This window comes from Bos indicus x Bos taurus, chromosome X, assembly GCF_003369695.1.
Source record: "Bos indicus x Bos taurus breed Angus x Brahman F1 hybrid chromosome X, Bos_hybrid_MaternalHap_v2.0, whole genome shotgun sequence".
Classification (NCBI taxonomy): domain Eukaryota; kingdom Metazoa; phylum Chordata; class Mammalia; order Artiodactyla; family Bovidae; genus Bos; species Bos indicus x Bos taurus.
The window spans coordinates 10,985,599-11,007,790 of record NC_040105.1 but is presented as its reverse complement, the minus strand read 5'-3'; the positions used below and the strand labels follow the sequence as shown (position 1 = coordinate 11,007,790).

At 42.6% G+C, this 22,192-nt stretch overlaps 1 protein-coding gene across 1 annotated transcript in view; it reads right to left on the bottom strand.

The window, feature by feature from the left end:
- Positions 1-21,377, bottom strand: part of LOC113887771 (epidermal growth factor-like protein 6) — a 28,694-nt gene extending 7,317 nt beyond the window's left edge. Inside the window, 8 exon segments of the mRNA XM_027534987.1 lie at positions 1,155-1,235; positions 3,208-3,519; positions 10,400-10,522; positions 12,799-12,903; positions 12,906-12,932; positions 14,529-14,648; positions 17,442-17,561; positions 21,287-21,377. Of these exon segments, the coding sequence (XP_027390788.1) occupies positions 1,155-1,235; positions 3,208-3,519; positions 10,400-10,522; positions 12,799-12,903; positions 12,906-12,932; positions 14,529-14,648; positions 17,442-17,561; positions 21,287-21,377 (979 nt within the window).
- Between the last annotated feature and the right edge of the window lie 815 nt (positions 21,378-22,192).

Below are 22,192 nucleotides of genomic sequence, written 5' to 3'. Positions count from 1 at the left end.
TGCCTTAGATAAGACCCCCCTGAAGCTTACTAACACCCCAATGTTTTCATTGGAATCCATCAATGCAACCTTAGCCCAACAAGCCCAAAGCACTACACACACATGGACCCTCAGAGAGGCGTGTGCCCCATGTTCTGCCTGGACTTCCCTCTAGGGCCCCTGGAGGCCATGCCATGTCGTTCCCCAAGACCTGGATAATAAACTTGTCTATTTCAATTTATTTTGTGGTCTTTTGTTGAACCATCTGGCACCCAGGGGCTCCATCTAACAAATGTTCATTTAACAAATCCTAACAACTGCGTGGACTACAGGGTCAGCTAGAACAACCTTTGACCCAGTGCCTCCAGTTACTTTTATGTAGATTGGGGTCAGCAAACTAACATCCTGGCCCACTGCTTGTTCTTGCAAATAAAGTTTTATTGAAACACAGCAAGCCTATTCATTTACATATTGACTGTGGCTGCTTTTGAGCTGCAGTGATAGAACTGACAGATGCAACAGAGAGTGTACGGTTCACAAAGCCTGAAATATTCAGCCTCTGGCCCTTTACAGAAAAAGTCTTGACCTGTGATGTAGGTGCCAGAAATTACCACCGGGAAAAAGAGGGAAGACTGAGAGGTTTCTGATTTGTAATGAATCCCAGACTCTGGCTTGGAATGGGGGGCTTTTGCAGTTTATACTAAGGAATAAAGGAAGGGCAAAGAAAGGGGAAAAGCTAAAGAGATAAAGGGCAGCAACTTGTTGTTGATGCATTAATGATTTGCAAAGCATTTTCACGTACATTACATCATTTGATGTGGCTGCCACAAAAATTCTACAATCATGACCATTTTTAAGAAAGTAAAACTGAGAGTCACAAGTGATTTGACCAAGTCCCCCAGACACTGAGGGCTGGAACTAGACCTGACTCCTAAACTAGATTGGAATCCAGGCTGTCCATCTACATTTATCTTAAGCCAGTACAAACACATGGCCTCTTCTCTCACTTTCCTTTCTTCTTAACCCTTATTTTCCCCTATTCCAGAAAAGATATTTTATTTCTGTCTAAATTCTAAAATTAAAAGATGCCAGGTAATGCTTGCTTCCATTCTTCAATATTCTTTATGAGTGCTATTACTCCTAAAATATACTCACTCCTAATATATGTTACTCACCTTTGTGTTTCAGATGGGATGATGTAGTTTTTCTTTGGACCAGAACCAGATCAACTTCACTCGCTTCATTCCCCTTAGGAGCTAACAATGAACACTTGATCAGTAAAAAAAAAAAAAAAAAAAAAATCCCTAAAGCCCCACATACTAAGAAGGTATGAATCAATGAACAAAGAGGGTTTATCATATATGGCTTATCATATATAGCTGGCCATTCGTAACCATGGGCTTCACATTTACAGATTCAACCAATGACAGGTTGAATATATATTTTTTTTTAAATCCAGAAATTTCCAAAGAGCAAAACTTGAATTTGCCTTGCATACCAGGAAACCATTCACACAGCATTTACATTGTTTTAGGTCTTTTAAGTAATCTAGACACTACTTAAAGTATAGGGGAGGATGTGTTTAGGTTATATATGAATATTGCACCATTTTATATAAAACTTGAGCATTCATGGATTTTGTGTCTGTGGGGGTGCCTGGGACCAATCCCCCGGGGATACTAAGGGACAGCTGTGTTCTACTTACAGATTATGTTACAGCAGTGTTTCCCTAACATTTCCAAAGCATTCATATTGGTGCCAGTTTCCACATCTAGAACATCTTTTTTGAAAGGTGCCCCCAGTGGACCCCATTAGGCATCACCTAACTAACCTAAACACAGCATATTAAAAAGCTGAGACATGACTTTGCTGACAAAGATCCATATAGTCAAAACTATGGTTTTTCCAGTAGTTATATATAGATCTAAGAGTTGGACCATAAAGAAGGCTGAGCACTGAAGAACGGATGCTTTCAAGCTGTGGTGTTGGAGCAGATTCTTGAGTCCCTTGGTCCACAAGGAAATCAAACCAGTCAATCCTAAAGGAAATCAATCCTGAATAGTCATTGGAAGGATTGATGCTGAAGCTGAAGCTCCAATACTTTGGCCACCTGATGGGAAGAACTGACTCCTTAGAAAAGACCTTTATGCTGGGAAAGATTGAAGGCAGAATGAGAAGGGGACAACAGAGGATGAAACAGTTGGGTGGTATCACTGAGTCAATGGACATGAGTTTGAGAAGGCTCCAGGAGATGTAGGACAGGGAAGCCTGGCATGCTGCAGGCCATGGGGTCACAAAGAGTTGGACACTACTGAGCAAGTGAACAACAATAACAATAACAATGGGGCGAGCACAGACAAGGCAAAATAGAGAGGGAGCAACAGATGCCTGGTGAGAATGGAAGGGAAAGTCCCAGGCTGGGTCAACATGGAAATCCCCCTGCAGGGGCCGAGGCTGATGATGGCTCTGTACAGTCACCGGTGACAATGGTGATTCTGTGGCTCATGTAGAAAACGGAAGCTTAAGCTCTATATATAGTGTTCCTCTATTTTACCTTTTAAAATTATAACCACACAACTCTGACATTCTCCTTTCACTGAGTGTGTCTGTAAAAAGTGCCTTCAAGAAGGAAAAAGGTAGAGTTTAGCAGATCTACCTGGGTGGGCGGGATCTCTCTGGGGTTTAGGAGTGTGCTGCACCCACAGCTGGGCAGCCAGATGACTGAGCTGGAAGGACAAGCAGGCTTCCTTGGTCAGGAGCAGGAGGGGCTGCATCAAATAGGACACCTCCCAGGTAAATTGAAAGGGCTGACCTTCTGTGCATCCCACAGCAGCAAATGTGATTTTGTATCTGCAGAAGATGTTAGTTTCCAGACCGTATAGAGAACCTTGCTTCTTCAGATTTAAAGCTGACCCTATCTTACATAGGCTTCCCTGGTGGCTCAGACAGTAAAGAATCTACCTGCAACGCAGGAGACCAGGGTTCGATCCCTGGGTTGGGAAGATTCCCTGGAGTAGGGATTGGCTACTCATTCCATGGGCAGAGGAGCCTGGCGGACTGCAGTCCATGGGGTGGTAAAGAGCTGGACACGACTGAGCGACTAACTGTCACACTTCACTTCACTGTTTTAGTTACGGCATCTTCCTCTTTCCTGTCATTTGCCAGGGAAAACTACAATTCACTTTTCATAAGATGCATAAATTAACAAAAGTCATACTTGATACTCACAAAACACATCTCCATGAAGGCTTTGTTCCTGCTCCACATGGTTCTCATCTCTTTTCTCATCCTCCAGCCTCTCTTTCTTTCTGTTTTCATTCCTATTCTTTTCTCCGTGAGGGTTCCCATCTCTGGAAATGCTCTCTTCAGAGCTGAAGGGCTCCGAGTCAACCTTTGTGGTGGGCGTCCCTCTGGGTTCTGTGATGTTTTTCATTTTTACCTTCTTTCTCATGCTATTCTTGTGAGCAAGCAACTTCTTAATTCTGTCCTTGATGGTACCAGGTGCTCTAAGGAGTTCTTTCACAGAATTCTCGGGGATAACTAAAACCAACATTAAAAGAGAAGTTCCACATTGACCAATAATCAGATCTCTCACAAAAACAGAGCATTTAAAAAACGTCAAAGTGCAGTCAATGAATGCTTCCGGAATCAACACATATGAGGCTCAATCATCTGATATTTTAGAAAGAACTGCATTTGCATCTGTTTTAAGTGGTTCCAATGGTTACAGCGGAATCTTAACTCCCTTAATTGTTCAAAGACAAACCTTCATTTTGCTTCATAAACTATGATGATGAAATACCTGCTCCTACCAAGCTGGGTTACAGATCACGACGTGATGAAATTTCCAGAATCCTCTAATATTTCCGCTTTCACATTGGTATTTGTCAAAGCTGCTGTTGCCCAGGGAGCCCTGTAATTTGTTTAAATGTGATGTTAAAAAATTATAGCTAGCACTATGTTGAACCATACGTACATTGCCTACAATGAGTCATTTGTGACCTACAAATTTTTGACTTTTGATTCAGTGTATACGTATCGTTGAATTTCTTCACCTCAACCAACTAGTATCAAAAGCTAAATGATTTTACTTATTGGTTATTTATAGAGAGGCATCTATATTTAGTTTTACATTCATTTCGTATTTCTCACCACTAAATTAAATTCTTTTTAAAAATGCATCTTTGTAATAGACTGACAGGCATAGAAAGCAAATTTATGATTACTAAAGGGGAAAGGGAAGGAGAGATAAAATAGGAGTTTGGGATTAACAGATACACACCACTACTATATGTAAAATAATCAATAAGGACCCTACTATATAGCACAAATCCCTGGTCGGGGAACTAAGATTCCCACATGCTATGGAGCAACTAAGCCCACATGCCACAACTAGAGACTCCGTGTTCTGCAATGAAAGATTCTGTATGCTGCAACTAAGATCTGACACAGCCAAATAAATAAATAAATGACAAGTTGACTTTAAAAAAATGCTAGGTTAAAAAGAGGGCATTTATAAGGTTAAAATGGGTGAATACATGTCAATTACTAAGATCAGTGGCCAACATATATTGGGCCTGTGTCTACTATTATTTTTAGAATTCATCACCAGAATATCGAAAATCTTCTACTAAGTTAAATTCTTTTCCAGATCATACCTCTTCTGCTTATGTTATTACTGAAGGAAAAAGTATTGGAATGGCCTCGTTGTATTCACACCTATATTCTTGAATATGCTCTGTAAAATGTGAACTCCTAATGATTAAAGCATATGTTCAATGACTAAAGAAGCTGCTTTCCAATGGGAACCATGATTGAATTTTGGTAAAGAAGCCATTGTCACTATTACACCTCCTATGAGTGCATGGTTATAGAGCATTTAATACATTCTGGGCTGGAGTCAAGCCCTACACATGGATGCTTATTTATTATGTATGGATTATTTCATGTAGTAGCCAAAACAGTATTAAGGGTCAGATACTATTATGGGCTTCCCAGGAGACATAAAAGACACAGGTTCAATCCCTGGGCTGGGAAGATCCCCTGGAGAAGAGCATGACAACCCACTCCAGTTGCCTGGAGAATCCCATGGACGGAAGAGCCTGGCAGGCTATAGTCCATAGTGTCGCAAAGAGTCTGATATGACTGAAGCGATTTAGCATGCATGCACACACTATTTTGAAGAGAGAAACTGAGATCCTGAAAGGCTAGTTTGCTCTCAGACCATAGGCAGTAGGCTAGGGAGCCAGCAATCAAGCCAAGGCAATTTGATTCCAGAAGCCATGCTCTTGGTAACTAAATGACACAGTGTCCTTTCTTAAATTGACTGTTACTAACCAAGCTGGGTAGTACTAGAGTTTTGATTTCCTTAGAATGATGTATTAGCTGCTGTCAAACTAAGACCACATTATCTAATGGTGCATTATTAATACCCACATATTCCCTGGTGGCTCAGATGAATCTGCCTACAATGTAGCAGACCCAGGTTTGATCCCTGGGTTGGGAAGATCCCCTAGAGAAGAGAATGGCTACCCACTCCAGTATTCTTGTCTGGAGAATTCCATGGACAGAGGAGCCTGGTGGGCTACCGTCCATGGGGTTGCAAAGAGTTAGATATGACTGAGAGACTAATACATACACATACGTATAAGAGCAGTAAAAGAATACACACATCCACATTTAGGTCACATTGTTCTTTGGATACAGATGGGGCATAAGGATAATTGACTAACTCCTCTTCTGTACTGCCATCTAGGGTCTGGACTTTTTCAAAAACAATACACTCATAATAAAAGCTACTTTATTATTATATACAAGCAGTTCACACAGATACAAATGTATTTTACAACACAGCATTTTATAATGCTGAACACTGATTAGATGTGATTCTCTCAATTTTCTATAACTTTTCTTTGCATGTAAGGATGGATTTTGGCCATGCTTTAAGCAATGTGTGTTAAGATGTTAAGATCAATTTTGAAAAGAGACATGGCTGTTTATTTTACAGAGAATCAATCAAAGCAGAATGGAAATGACTGAGAAAATAACATAGTGAGTGACCTGAAGATAGTTTTCTTCTGTAAATAAACATTTTGGCAAAAGACTAGAGAAATGATTCTGCTGCAGAATGGATAGCAACAAAATTAATGAGTTTTCAGATATCAAACAGAACATTGTGATAAGTTTGAGGTTTTGAAGAATCAAGAAAAATTTATTTTAAACTGTTCCCCTAAATAAGCTTAGAGTTGGGTGACCAAAGAAAAAAAAGTTTTCTTAGTATAAGAAATGTTAAGTTGACCAAAATAACAAACAGCTCATTAACAAACCGCTGATGCAACTCTATGTCAAAAAAAAAACAAGCCAACCAGAAAAATGGACATTTCTTCAACGAAGACATACAGATGGCCAAAAACCACATGAGAAGATGCTCAGCATCACTAATTATCACAGAAATGCAATGAAAACTACAACGAGGTATCACCTCATACCAGTCAGAATGGCCATCATCAAAAAGTCCACAAACAGTAAATGCTGGAGAGGGTATGGAGGAAAGGGAAGCCTCCTATATTTTTGGAGTATACTTTATACTTTACTTTGGTGGCAATGTAAATTGATATAGCCACTGTGGAGAACAGTATGGAGAGTACTTTAAGAACTTAAAACAGAACTACCATATGATCCAACAATCCCACTCCTGGGCATATATCCAGAGAAAACTGTAATTCAAAAATATACATGCAGTGCTAAGCTCATTGCACTATTTACAACAGCCAAAACCTGAAAACAACTTAATGCCCATCAACAGAGGGATGCATAAAGAAGAGGTGGCACATATATACAATGGAAAACTACTCAGCCACAAAAAAGAACACAGCAATGCCATTGGCAGCAACATGGATGGACCAAGAGATGATCATACTAAGTGAAGTCAGTCAGGTAGGGGAAGACAAATTTCATATGATAGTACTTATACATGGAATCTAATTTTAAAAAGTGATACAAATGACCTTATTTACAAAATAGAAACAGACTCACATATTTCAAAAACAAATCTATGGTTATCAAAGGGGAAAAGTGGAGGGGTGGATAAATTAGGAGGCTGGGATTAACATACACTCACTACTATATATATATATATATATATATATATATAGACACATATATATCTGAGTCACTTTGCTGTACACCTGCAACTAATACAACACTGTACACAAACTAAAATTAAAAAACTGTTTGGGTTGATGGGGGATTTAAAATCTCTAAACACTGGGCTACAATAACAAAACACGGGTTGCAAACAGCTACCCACTTGCTCGCTTACAAACAGTGCCTTCATTTGGACGTTGGTGACACACTGTGGTTTCAAGAGGGAGCCAGTGATTAAGAAGGAAGAGCACTCCAGGTCTGTTTTGGCCAGTTCTTCCTAATCTCTGTGATTCTTTGGTCTGGGGACAGGGATGAGTACGTGGAGGTGAGTTGAGTTGCTCCCTTACTGACACAAGTGTTTTTCCAGTGCTTCTTTTTTCTCTATGCACAGCATTTTTCTTCATTTACTTTTACAGGATTTCAGAGTCAGGAGGAGCTAGACCTTAATGAATATGATTGAAACTGTGCTAATAACAGTCTGAGCCAGAGCTAATTTTATTGAGCATCTACTATGTGTCCAGCTGAACTAAGCTCTCTGTCTATACAACCTCATTAAAGTCTCAATGAACCTATGAGAGAAGTATTGGGAGGAATGTGGGGGCCCCCAAACATAACCCAAGATAAGGATTTGGATGCAGGTGGTTTACTTAACAGGTGATTCCAGAAGGTAGAAGAGGGGTAAGAGGGACAGCGAGACAGGAAGGGAGGAGAGTTGAAAATGGTGCCTCGATGGACAGGTAATCACTGTGGGTGTCGAGGGACATCTGGGAACCAGCACAGAACCCACCTCAGAGCTGTCCCGCTGCACGGGGGAGGCTAGGGGATTGAGGTGTAGATCCTCGGCCCCCACGGCTTGAGGACTGACTATCCTTGGGGGTGAGAATTTGGGGCTTTAGCTCTGGGAGGAAGGCGCAAGGCCAAAATGCAGGCAGAGTCCACTGCACTGGGGCTTGGGACATGCACAGAACTGTCCCCCACCTCACTGGAGTCAGGGGTCTCCAAGGGATGGTGGCCTGGCCCCTTCTGAGGACTCGCTAAAGGGCCACCACGGGGCCCATTTCAGATAGAAAGACACTGAGTTTAGAGAGGTGAAGCACCTGGCCAAAGACCACAGGCAGCACGGGGTACAGCTCAGATTCAAATTCAGGCCTTCCTAGCCCTAAGCTGGGCTGTCGACCAGACGACCTGAGACCAGCGAGGCCAGAATGGACATGTGCAAAGTTGGTGGCGTGAGGGAGCCCTTGACCACTGATACTGTGTGGAAGGTTTACTGATTCCATCCCTTCTCTGCAGGTCTTTCAAAATTATGGCATCTTTCCCGCCATCCCACCTACCCATGCACATCCCTGCACAGGAAGCCAGTCTCTCAGCCTTTCTTTGAATAAAGTTCCAGAAGGACACCATGGGCACGTCTACACAGAGGGATGGAAACCACAGCAACAAGCTACTGGAGACCGAGGAGTTGCTGAATCCCATCTCTAACCAAAGCGGGGGCCCTCCTGGAGGCCATGGTCCCCACTCCACAGGTTCTCTTCACTCTGAGATCCCTGATGGGGAAATTTGTCAGAGAGAATGCAGTCCCGCCCTTGGCCTACTTCGGCTATGGGAAAGCACTTTTACTTTTGTTGTTGTTCAGTCGCTCAGTCATGTCCGACTCCTTGTGACCCCATGGACTGCAGCACACCAGGCCTCGCTTCCATCACCAACTCCTGGAGTTTGCTCAAACTCATGTCCATTGAGTCGGGGATGCCATCTATCCACCGCATTCTCTGTCGTCCCCTTCTCCTCCTGCCTCTAATCTTTCCCAGAATCAGGGTCTTTTCCAGTGAGTTGGCTTTTTTACTTTACATTCCTCAAAATATTGACAGGCACTGTGTCTGCTTTTCCACACCTTTTTTTTTTTTTTCTTCCAGGTTAAATGCTGCCCAGTTCTTTTGGCAGTTCTTCACAGAATGTGATTTCTTCATTGCTTATACTTCATCTTCATTGCTTATACTCTTGTGTACATCATTTCATCCAGTGCTGCTGGGGTATGATGAATCTTTTATGAGTGTGGTGCTCAGAGTCCATCATGGTGTGTGGGCTGTTTATTTTTGCCATCACTGAGTTCAGCTCTGTCGTCATCAGGAGTAACAGCCAGGTGGGGGTAGAGGATGGGATACAGGTCAAGGGACGACTTACAGCCATATTTATTGGAATATGTGGCTATGCTCCTAAGGCATCTATGAGAGAGTAGAGTCAGGGTGGCCAATAAGTCTTGGCACACAATGAGCCAATGCTAAAAGGGACATGATCAAAGGATAAGCCCAGGTGACTAAACAGAGTGGGACACGGTTGGTCATGCACGTGACCAACCTGTAATCTTTGCTGGCTGGTCTTGGAAGATATTCCGGGTGCTCACCATGATTTCTAGTTTTCTTCTCTTTCAGGAAGCGTGACAGAATTAGATATATTTCTTCCCCTGCTTCCAAGCTTAATCATGATTGTCCACACTTCTTTAACTGCTGTGTTGAACCCTCAGCCTCGGATTGACACCATGGTACCATAAGACAGTGGGACCTCTGTCAGCCTGCATTCCTAAGTGACAATGTGGACAAGAAACTCCCTGACAACTCTCTCTGGGTATAGCACAAGTGGCAAAAGAAACTGTGATTATTGGTGCAGCTTCTGACAGCAGTGATGTTTTCATTGACTGTTTCAGAGTTTACCAGCTGAGCATTAAAGAATTCATCAGCCAAAACCATGAGACTTGACTCTACTTTAAAAAAAAAAAAAAAGTGAATAGAGGCTTGAGGAGGATGACAAAGGGAGGTTCACTTCATTGTACTTTTTTTTCAGTTATACGTTCTGAAAAAAGTCCTGACTCACATGGTTAAAAACCTTCTCCGGTTCTAAGCCACTGACTCTTCAGGAATGTTTGGTATTGCCCCATAACCGAGCCTGTCCTGACTGATACATTTGCTCAGTGTCATCGTCCTCAAATTTTATTTTCAGTATTTGAAAACATGTCGTGAGCAGAAGAACCTTCAGAATCCTTGTGGTGCTTTAATTGCAGCGCCTACAACTTCTGTGAGAACAGGAGGTGTGGTCTGATTAGCTGAGAAGACCAGTCGGAGGCAGAGTTAAGTTTCCAAACACTATATGCAGGCATCCTGCTCCCCTTCTGCTCCCAACACACCAGAGGGGAAGGAGCAGAGAGAAGGAAGGGAGGAAGGAGACAAGGAGCAAATGCTTTATAGAGAAGAGCGAAGATGTGGTGACCAAGTGTACTTACGGGCGCACTGCAGTCCGCTGCCTTTATACCCCCGCTTGCACTTGTACTTGAAGGATCCTTGGGTATTGAGGCAATTGGCATGGAGGCTGCACGTGTGGGTATTCGCAGCACATTCATTTATATCTGAAAATGTGAACAGTCGCATGAATCATCTTGTGGTAACAGCACTTGCTGAAAGACTATTCCCTGAACTTGAGTAACTCCAGGGCCAACCACTCCACTCAGCCAGTGAACCCTGTGTGGCCAGGGAGCTGAGAAGAGCCGAGGATGCCTGGCACCTTGGCCCAAAGCCCTGGCTTTGCTTGCTGCCCGGTATGGAGGGAGGGTGTCTGCAGCTCACCTCCCCCACAGAAACCTCCTCTCCTGCTTATCAAGGCTCCTGACATCTCTAAGTTGTTCAGGCTTGATTGCATAACATTGTCATCAGCCAAACTTACCACTAAATAACAATATCAGAAAGTAAATTCTATACATGGAAGGGCTTGGGACTCCTTGCCCACAAAGAACAAGACGGGCTAGGAAGCACTGACATCATCTGAAAAATGTGAACCTTTTGTTCACAGGCTGCCAGGAGCAGGGGTTAGGCCGGTCTGAGCTCATCTGTTGGGTTTAGACTCAGAAAGTTTACTGAATTCCACCCATGTGACAACTTCCTTGGCCTTCTTTTCCCTCCTGCTTTTTTGCTATACTTCTCCAGGGCTTCCCATGGGCACTTATGGTGAACAACCCACCTGCCAATGCAGGAGACATGGGTTGGATTTTTGGGTTGGGAAGATCCCTGGAGAAGGAAATGGCAACCCACTCCAGTATTCTTGCCTGGGGAATATGCACACAAAACAGGCTATTGTTTGCTTGTTTAATTAATTAATTTCTTTATGGCCATGCCATGTGGTATGTGGGATCCTAGCTAGCTGACCAGGGATTGAATCTGTGCCACCCTGCACGTGAAGTGCAGAGTCTTAACCACAGGACCACCGGGAGGTCCCCTAGGCTATTGTTTTTACCTCAGCCACAAGGGGGCTCAGATGCTGATCTTAATCACTTGTTAAATCACAAAGATTTGCTTCCTTTGACAGCTCCCCGTGTGGACTCCCACCCTGTCCTGTGGCATCTCCCTCTAGGTCTCAGGAAACAGGCTCCAACTCTGTGACACAGCCTGGAGATGGACACCAGAGATGGTGGGTTCTGGAGCATCTTGGAGGATCCCAGCTCACAAGAAGTGGGGATGTTCCAAGCAGGATTAGGATGGCCTTTAGGCTTGAGGGAAGAGCTATGGAGGCTTCATACAATGTGTTCAAAACCCAGGAATGGATATTTCCCCAACACAATTACACAGGACATGTCCTGGTCAGCTCTGAGCTTAGGGTGGAAAGAAACCCTACTTTCCCTGCTGCTGTCAGCTTTCCGTGTTATGCACACATGTGTGTCATGGGCACGTTATGTATACAGGAATCCCCAGGGGGCCGAGATGTCTGCAGGACCAGCCCCATCCACGCTCTATCAAGGGCAATGGGAAGCCGTGCAAGGGCTCCCCAAACACCCCACTTCACTTGCTCATTGAGACTTGGAATTCCTTCCCTAAGGGACAGGATTTCTGATTTCACCCGTATCGGGCCGAGAGCTGAGAAATACCTCAGTCTTATCATAGAGTCATCTTGATGACCCCAGAAAGCGAACATCTTAGGGGACATAGAGCTGGAACCATGGAAGGGTTAAAGGAGGAGTGAGGAAAGAGAACATTGCACCTCCTTCATTCATTTTTCTAAAGCCACTCCTGAGGAAGACTTAGGCAAGGGCCACTGAGGTCAAGATTAAGCAGGACTTGTTATTCCTTCTTTTATCAAATATAAATATGCTTCACTGTCCTCATTTTCAGGGCTTTCCAGGTGGTGCTAGTGGTAAAGAAGCCACCTGCCAATGCAGGAGACATAAGAGATGTGGGTTCGATCCCTGGGTTGGGGAGATCCTCTGGAAGGGGAAATGGTGACCCATGCCAGTATTTTTGCCTGGAGAATCCCATGGACAGAGGAGCCTAGAGGGCCACGGTCCATAGGGTCACAAAGAGTTGGACACAACTGAAGTAACAGCACTTTTAGTTATACCTGGAGATAGAACCAAAAATATAAACAAAAGGATACCAATCAATTTTTTTCAAAAAACCCACAAAAATCATCTCAAGCTATTTATCTCCATAATAGAGCTACAGAGACTGCGATCCTTTACTTTAAATTTTGATGAACCTGGCTTCATGTAATTCATGTCATCAGAGTTCCCAAATGACAAAATTTAGAAAAATATAGCTTTCTTTGTGTTGTTAAGCTGGTCAGTACAGTAGATGGTGCAACTAATAGACTGAACTGATGTATAAATACCTGTTAGAAAGTCTCTAGGCTTCTTACCTACACAGTCGTACTGGCCACTGATATATTTCAGTTTGAATCCAACATGACATTTGCAGTAGTAGCTTCCAAATGTGTTCACACATCTTCGATTGTAGGGGCAGAGGCTTTATCAGAGACACATTCATCGATGTCTAGGATGGAGAACCAGGACACGTCAGACACACCAAGAAAGCACCCTCTCTCCAACACACTCTTGTGCCCACACCCAGAGCACACAGCACACACACACACGTGTGGTTTCTTCACTGGAAACTCTGATTATTCTGCTACCAACGTCCTATCCCCCGGGAAGAGTTCTGGATCCCCGAGGCACATTCACTGGATTTCTATCACTTTGTACAGCTTATTTTAGAGGTATTATCTTGCTGTAATGGCATTACTTCTATTCACATTTTCTCTCTCATTAGGCCCTGCCTTTCCTGGGGCAGGGAACATACGGCAACACCTGGTACACAGATGCTCCATTTTGCTGAAGGAATTAATATTCTTCCAGCTATGGATATTGCATGGCAAACCTAATACACAAACATTCAAAGCTTGCATTTTATGAAAGAATTATTTCATTAGCAACCACCTCCAAATCCTGTCATATTGTCCCAAATCATAGAAACACGGTTTTTAAAGAATGTAGTGATACATAAATTGTGGGTCAAGTGGAATGAAGCCATGATGCAACTTAGGAGACAAGAGGCTTCCTTCCTTTGCTACCATGGAAAGTCACATCACAGAGGGGCTGACAGCTATGCTGACCAAACCATTAAGACTCAGACTTTGCCTTAACTCTCAGATGTCAAATCAAGTAAATTTGGAACCATCATTATTTTGAAACAGTGGTTAAACAAGAAATTTGGTGCTGGCTTATTGTTCTTTTTGCATTCTTGATATAATTAACGAGTAAGTGTTGGATTGACCAAAATTATTTTTCAGGGATCACTTTCATGTACATCAAGTTTCTCCTGCAATGCAAATGGCACTCGACAAATCAAAGAGGTGGGTGAACACTTGGATTCATTTGGTCAAGAATTAGCCTTGACATAAATCTGATTTTACTGAAGAGCATTAAACCCTGTGAATTGGATTAAATATTTGCCTGCTCTCAAAAAGCAGAACCAAAATGTTAATTTATACAGACTTCTATTAAAGTGGTTAACTGATTTAGGATCTATTTGAGTGAGATTTCTAAATATGGTTTATCAAGTTATGTATCAATACATTTATGGTAAATAAACACCAACCACCTCAACTGAAAAATATTTCTATTGTAGTCCAGAAGTTAGAATATGAAATCATAGTGCTATTTGCTTGTTTCCATCAAAAAAGATTAACAACTCTTTCAACATTCTGTTTGGTCTGACATCCCATATTAATGCTATGTGTTAACTTGGTCATAATATTATCTATCTTTAGTGCAATATAGTTAAATACACTAAGAGTATATACAACTTGGTAGTTGAAGTAAAAAGTGCAGGGTAAATACACAAAAATAAAATTACTTGTATCTTTTTCCATTATGGCATGAGGCAACCCAACAAATTATAGAAAAGTGTTTCCTCTAGCACAGCAAAGTGCATCTAGAACATTCGTGCTATAAATGTCATGGAAATGGACATAAATCTGTCATTTCAGGAACTTTCGATGTCTAGTCAACAAGTAGGTTGTGAAGGATGAAAAAGGAGGAATGGAGTAAAGGGAGAAGTCAGGGGAGCAGGTAACTCCAGATACTCTACCTAGACAAGCTCTTCCATTGGGGGCCAAGCAGAGGCCTGGAGATGGACACAGACAGCATGGTCCCTCTTCCGTGTCTTTACAGCTGTACTGGCAATTGGTCATGGCACACGTCCTAGAGTCTGTGAAAAGAGGCATGGGTTAGCCTTTTCCCCAGGAGATGATAAAAAAATGCTCACTAAGGAACAATCCCTGACCCCTGAGATATGAAATGTAACACGTGGAATGGTATCAGAGGATAAGCTTCATCATCTGAGCCCCAGATCGAGATCCAAATGGAATCTGTGCAGGAGTGGTGTCTTTTTGGCCCCATGGTTGATTCTGTTGGCCAATGCATTGCACCTGACTGTCTTTAGGCAGAGCATGCACCCCTCAGTCATCAAAGATGGCCTCTCTCTCTCTTCCTATACAAGCTCCTTTAAGTCACCTGGCTGGTCTCTACTATTGGCTGAAATGCAACCTCTGATAGAGATGATTCATTTGAATAAATAGGGTAAAAAGATGCCAATTCTACTCACCTCTCCATTCATATCTAGCCTTTGTGAGAGTCACTCAAATCATTAAACCTTGTCTTTTAGGTGCATGTATTAAAACACGCAGCAGATAAGGCTGATCAGCTACCCAAAAGCCATTCCCATTACTGAGGCTGAAAAGCCAGTTACACATCTCTTTCCTAGCTTCCCATGCAACAACAAGGGAGTGGCCATATGATTCGAATATAGCCAAAGAGATATTAAGATAAGTCTGTTGGAGTTTCTGGAAAAGATCCTGCTGCATGACTAGACAATGGACACAAAAGAGGCGTTTGTTTCCTGGCATCTCTCCTTTTCCCTTTGTCTTGCCTACCTTTGATGTGTGTGTGATATCTGGAGCTAGGGCAGCCATATTGTGACCACAAGGCCACAAGCATGAGGATGAAATCAATACCCTGAAGATGGCAGAGGCCATCTCACCCTGAAGAGTCCTTGCTGACCTGTTCTGGAACTGCTTACCTCCAGCTTTTAAAAGTAAAGACAATTTAGTTCGATTTTTCTGTCACTCATTGCTAAATAGACCATATCTCACAAAAACACATATCCCGAGTAGGGTTCCAGTACATATGGATCAAAAGTGCCTATAACAGGGGAGCGCAGTGAATATCCTCTCTTTATACACCCGCATCTATAACATGCCAGTCAACCAGCTGGACGAAGGAGACTGCAAAGGGCTGGGTAAGTAAAATCAGCATCCGTGAGAGACACTCAGGGCCACCTGGCCACTGGAAGCTATAAACAGGGAGGCAGAGGCAACCCTCACATGTATAGTAATAGACAAAGAGGGCACCAGGACAGACACACAGACCATGGTAATGTAGCAAACACTGACCAATGGTTATATTTCTAGTTTATTCCTTTTCTCTTTAGTTGTCTCCTTTCAAAATTAATCTTCGAAATTTACCTCATTTCATTCTTCCATTTGGAGAAAGATATCTTTTTTGGCACTAAAAAGGCTTTTGTGGAATGTTTCAGAAACATCCATTAGCATGTATCTTTTTAAAAATGTTACGTGATGACTAGAAAACCCTGGACAGTTGTTCCCAAGGGGCTGGGGGGTGAAGGGGGTAGTTCTGGCAAAGTTCTATTTGGTACTGGTTACATGGATGCTGGCTTTATGAGAATTCATTAAGCTACATATTTGTTTCTTGGGGGTTTCTGTTTAATGTATAATAAATATTTTTTTAAAATACTCAAAATTAAAAAAAAAAAACTCTCTGAATGCCTGCTTTATTTCTTAAACATGCTTGCTAATGGAGACTCTAGTGGTGTTGGGGCATTTTGCCAAGTGGAGCCAGCAGCTCAAGGGTGAGGCAGGGGTGGGGGAAGTGAGCTATGCAGGAGCCTGGATTTTACAACCAATGGAGGGAGAGCCCAGGATAGGCTGGGGAGTCAGAGGACCCTGCAACCATGGGAAGCTGGCAGAAGGCATAAGCTGCAGGCTTGTTGGGGGTGGCAGGGCAGATGGATTTGGTTTTCAGCTGCAACATAAAATCTGAAAAGCCTTCCTTCTCAATAAATGAACGGATATAGACATTTAGGCTCCCACAGGACACGGGTTCTCTTTCTCAGAGAAGGGCTTTTCTTTCCAGGAATGTGAGCTGGAATGGACTTCCAACAAGAGTCACTAATCTTTGAGCATGGGGCAAGGGGCGTGAGAAAGATAGCTGGTGGGAAGAACTGATGTCCTGAGATGGAACTGAGATTTATCACCTTTCTGAAACAATATGCTTATATTTTCAGTATGTATATTTTTTCATTAAGAATTCTAATTCATCTGTGTATATATAGAGAGACTCAATGTATCTTTCCCCTTAGTTAGTCTTTTTATTTAAAAACGACCAGGCCAGAACAGGCAAATCCAGAGAGACAGAATGCAGGGCTGGGGTGGAGGAGAAGATGAGTGGAGACTGACCGCTAATGGGGACAGGGTTTCCTTTTGAGGTGATGGAGATATTCTGGAGAGCGGTGATGGTTTGCACAACATTGTGAATGTGTAAATGCCTGAAGTACACTTAAAATTGTCAAAATGGTGAATTGCACAATATACGTATTTTACTACAATTAAAAATAAGTCCCAAAGGGAGGGTATATATATATATATATATATATACATACACACACACACACACACACACATATATGTTGATGTTTGGCAGAAATCAATACAATTCTGTAAAGCAATTATCCTTCAATTAAAAAATAAATAAATTGAAAAAAATAAGTGCGCAAAGATGTTTTAGTCTAGGGTGATGTGATAGTCTCTGTGGTGGTGGGGGGGTGTTTCCACTCCAATAACTTAATTTAACTTTGTCCCAAGCATTAAATGCCAAAAGTCAAGCCTCTGGATTGACTGACAGCAGGCCAGCTGCTGAAACTTACTGGAACATGAGGCGTTCGGCAGGAGCATGTGGCCGCTGAGGCAAAAGCACTTGTAGCTACCGTGTGTATTCACACATTTGTGTTGGCACAGACGGGGTTTGAATCCACACTCATTCACATCTGCAGGGGGCAGTCAGGAAATGAAGAAAGGTGAACTGAAGGAGGAAACACCCAGATGTGGAATGGGATTGGCCTCCCTGGACGCCAGCTATGGAGGTAGGTACAAAGGGTGGTGACTTGCCTCTTCTCCAACCATCATTAAAGTGTTGGTGAGAATGTGGACCAAACTGAATCATCTAACACTGCTGAAGGGAATGCAAATATAGGCACAACCACTCTGGAAAACTGTGTGGCAGCTAGATACAGACACTCGTGAGCCAGCCATTCCACTCCTGGGCAAATATCCAACAGAAACATGGGTACATGCCCACCAGACTTACCTGGTGGCTCAGTCAGTAAAGAATCCGCCTGCAATGCAGGAGACCCGGGTTCGATACCTGGATCAGGAAGATCTCCTGGAAAAGGAATGGCAGCCCACTCCAGTATTCTTGCCTGGAGAATCCCATGGACAGAGGAGCCTGGCAGGCTATCGCAAAGAGTTGGACACGACTGAGCAACTAAACCACCATAAATCTCATGCTAAAATGAACACAGTAGCACTATTCTGAATTGTCTCAAACCAGAAAGAATCTAAATCTCTCCTCCGAAAAGGATGGATAAATGACTTGTACACTCATGCAATAGAACACTGTACAGCAGTGAGGCTGAGCAAACCACAAGTACAAACAACTGTGGATGAAACTCACAAACATGATCCTGACTGGGAGAAGCTGGACACAAATGCGCACACTGAAAACCAGGCATGAGTGAAAGAAACAAAACAATCCAGGCACAGTGACTCTGGTGTGAGAGACAAGGTACAGTCCCTTGTTGGGGGCTGGGGGCAAGTGATGGAGGGGAGCATGAGGGGTCTTCAGGGAGGCTAAGTTTCCATTTCTTGATCTGAATGCCAGCTCCATGGGTGTTCTTTAGCATTCATGCAGTTGTACATTGTTGACAGGTGTACAATTTTGTGTTTCCTACTTGAATAAAAAGTTAAAACATAATCTAGATACTGCTGCCTTTAAAGCTCTTCCAGGTAGTCTGTGACAGATGCCAACAGCACAATCTCCTTTCAGTTATTATTTTGAGCGGCCTCATGATGGACAAATGGCCTTGTCTCACACCTTTCCTGAGGGAGCCCTGCTAGGCAGCTATTACTCGTGGTCAGGTCACAGGACAATATTTAATCCCATATCAAGGTGCTCAGAGGATGCTGTTACACAAGAAGGTTACAAAAATATGTATATAGATACCACATTTTTAAAATAGGCATAGGAAAAATTTCCTAGGGAAATTCCCTGGCATTCCAGTGGTTAAAACTCAGCATTTTCACAGCTGGGGTCTGCATTCTATCCCTGGTTGGACAACTAAGATCCTGCAAGCAATGTGGCACAGGCAGGGGAAAAAAACCTTGGGAGACCAGGCTCTATACATTTATAATGGTTACCTCCTGGGAAGATTGAGAGGGGCTTTCTTCTCTGAGCTTTTCAGGGATTAAAACATGAAACATTAAGAATGAAGTAGCTTTTATTAAAATAAAAAATGATACATAAGGAAAAATCTTGTAAAGCCATCATGGGTTTCGTCTTTGGGCACATGGTGATGTGGGTCCCACATGTCGTATCTCTCCCAAGGCAGATATAGAAAGGAGAAAAGAACCAAATTCCAATCAAGACCAAAATTCAACATAGTAATGGCAAAGGCCATTCTGGAAACTAAGTAAGTGGCTGCTTTCACCTCTGAGAAGAACCTTCCATGGAGATTTTTCCAGCACATTAGCTGGAAACTTGAACCCCCTTCTCCACTGCCAGTCCCCTGTACACTACCATCTCCTGTATGGATCCTAACTGCTTCAAATGCATGAATTAAATAATGCTGGTTGGACATAACACGAAAGCCAGGGATATCCCATCACTTGGAGCTAAGTCAGAGGCGTCTCTTGCAAGAAGCACTTTGGGGAAAGACATCAGTTGGGTTGAGGCCTGTGGCCATCAGTGGATATATATGGACTTTGATCAGGTGGCCCTGGGGCAGGGAGGCTGTGGGGAAAAGCCAGACAGCCCCACATCTGAGCCACTGGACACTCCCTCAAAGTGAATACTTTGCCAGGACTTGAAAAGCAGCATGAAAAAACACCTTCTCCATTCCAACTCTCTTGAGAAGGTATCTTGGTACAGAATCCAAGACATATGGAAAACCAGGTCTTCAGGTGGGAAAAGCTCTGGTAAGGGACATGATTGAATTATTACTTCTGAGAGCATGGCTCCTGCCGCACTTCCCTCAAGCCTTCTGGACACAGTTCTAAGGAGCCCCTTGGCGGTGCTGGCTCCCGTCCTGGGGTCGGGACAGGAGAGCTAGAGGCTCCTCCCTGAGCCTGCAGGTCTGCCAGCACAGAGAAAGGCTATGTGAGCATCTGGCCTTGGCAGTGAGCTGGGGGCAGGGGGACAGAGTGGGACAGACCCCTGGCTTCCTCTGGAATTCCATTCTCCCTTCTAGAACCCTGGAAGGGATCTTTCCTAATGGCAGCTGAACTGGATTTTCTGCTCTTTGCTTAACTGTGTTATAGAACTGGGGACCCTTTCTTAATTAGCACAGGTTTCTTGGTGCCTAGGCTCCTCCACACTGTGGACATCTGGGGCCACATCACCCTTAGCAGGGGGGCTGCCCTGTGCACTATAGATGTTCAGCTGGGCTCTACCCACTAGATGTCAGTAGAAACCCCTCTGAATGTCTCCAGGCACCGCCAGATGACCTCGGGGGTAAGACTTCCAGATTTATCAAATAAAAATACAGGATGCCCGGGTAAATGTCCCATACAATATTTGCAACCTACATACACTATAAAATTATTTGTTGTTTATGTGAAATTGCATTTGAAAATAAGATTTAAATCTAACTAGGGATACGTATTTTATCTGGCAAGTCTTCCTAGGGGACAAAACTGGCTACCTTAAGAACCACTGTTCTTAATATTATAACTGCTTTATTATCTTCAGATAAACAGCCTATGACAAAAGTCATAAATTGCCTTTTAAAATATATCAACTACAATAAAAATATGCATGTCATTCAACCCAACAATTCCATTTTTAGTTATTTACCCTATAAAAATACTCAAAGGTGCAAGGATATGCATAGGATAATGACTGATATAGTGCTATTTGTAGTGGCAAAATATTGGGGGCAACTTCTATAATAGTGGTTAAAGTATATTTACGTAAATGACACAAACATTTGCCCTAGGGACTAGGATACAGCCTTAAAAAGTATGAGACAGCTCTCTTTGTGCTGACATGCAAAAATGCCCATGAGAAATATCCATATTTGTAACTATAACAGAAAATAAACTGCAGAGATGGAGGTCAAACTCTTAGCTATGGGTGGAGGATGGACTGTGGATGTTCACACTCACTTTTTAATTTATATCCTTTTTTTTTGTTGGATTTTCTTAAATAAAATATATGCATTGCTTCCTTAGCTTAAAAAAAACAATAAACATTATTTGTTCAGAGGGAAAATACTGTTTTTTATCTGGCATCCTAACAAAAGCATCAGAATGACTTTGAGGTTTTTTAGAAGAGATTGAAAAATCTTATTCTGAAGACACTTTTGTTTAAAGATCGGAGTTACATACTACAGAATCCTGAGTGCTATACTGTGTCCCAAACACGACTGCACTGCCTGAGTTGATTCTGAAAGCCCTGGGGTAGGTCTGTATCACCACCGTGGTCTATAGTACTGACCTTGGCTGCAGGTTTTCCCGGTGTATCCTGGAAAGCATCTACATTTGTTTAGTCCCACACACTCACCAAACTTGCATCCAGGTTCACACATAGCTGTTGAAAGAAAAGGTATTTTGACAATTAAAGAATAGGAGCCAATAAGTATATGAGAAGATGTTCAACATGGCTAATTATCCGTTCAGTTCAGTTCAGTCACTCAGTCGTGTCCAAATCTTTGCAACCCCATGAATCGCAGCACGCCAGGACTCGCTGTCCATCACCAACTCCCGGAGTTTACTCAGACTTATCAGAATTATCAAAGAAAGGCAAATCAAAACTACAATGAGGTATCATCTCACACCAGGCAGAATGGCCATCATCAAAAAGTCTACAAATAATAAATGCTGGAAAGAGTATATAGGAAGGGGAACCCTCCTACACTGTGGGTGGGAATGTAAATTGGTGCAGCCACTAGAGAGAACAGTATGGAAGTTCCTCAAAAAAGCTAAAATAGAGTTGCAATCCACTACTGGGCATTTATCTGAACAAAAGTTTAATTTGGAAGGATACATACAGGCACTATCAACAATGGCCAAGACATGGAAATAACCAAAATATCCACTGAAAGGTAAAAGGTGAAAAAGACATGATAGATATATACAATGGACTATTACTCAGCCATGAAAAAGAATACAATAATACCATTTGTAGCAACATGGAAGGACCTAGACAGATTATCATACTAATTAAAGTAAGTCAGGAAGAGAAAGACAAACACCTTATGATACCACTTACATGTGGAATCTGAAATATGAGACATATAAACTTATCTGCAAAACAGAAATGGACTCACACACATAGACAACAGACTTGTGGTTGCCAACAGGAAGGGAGGATGAGAGAGGGCAGGACTGGGCCTTTGGGAGT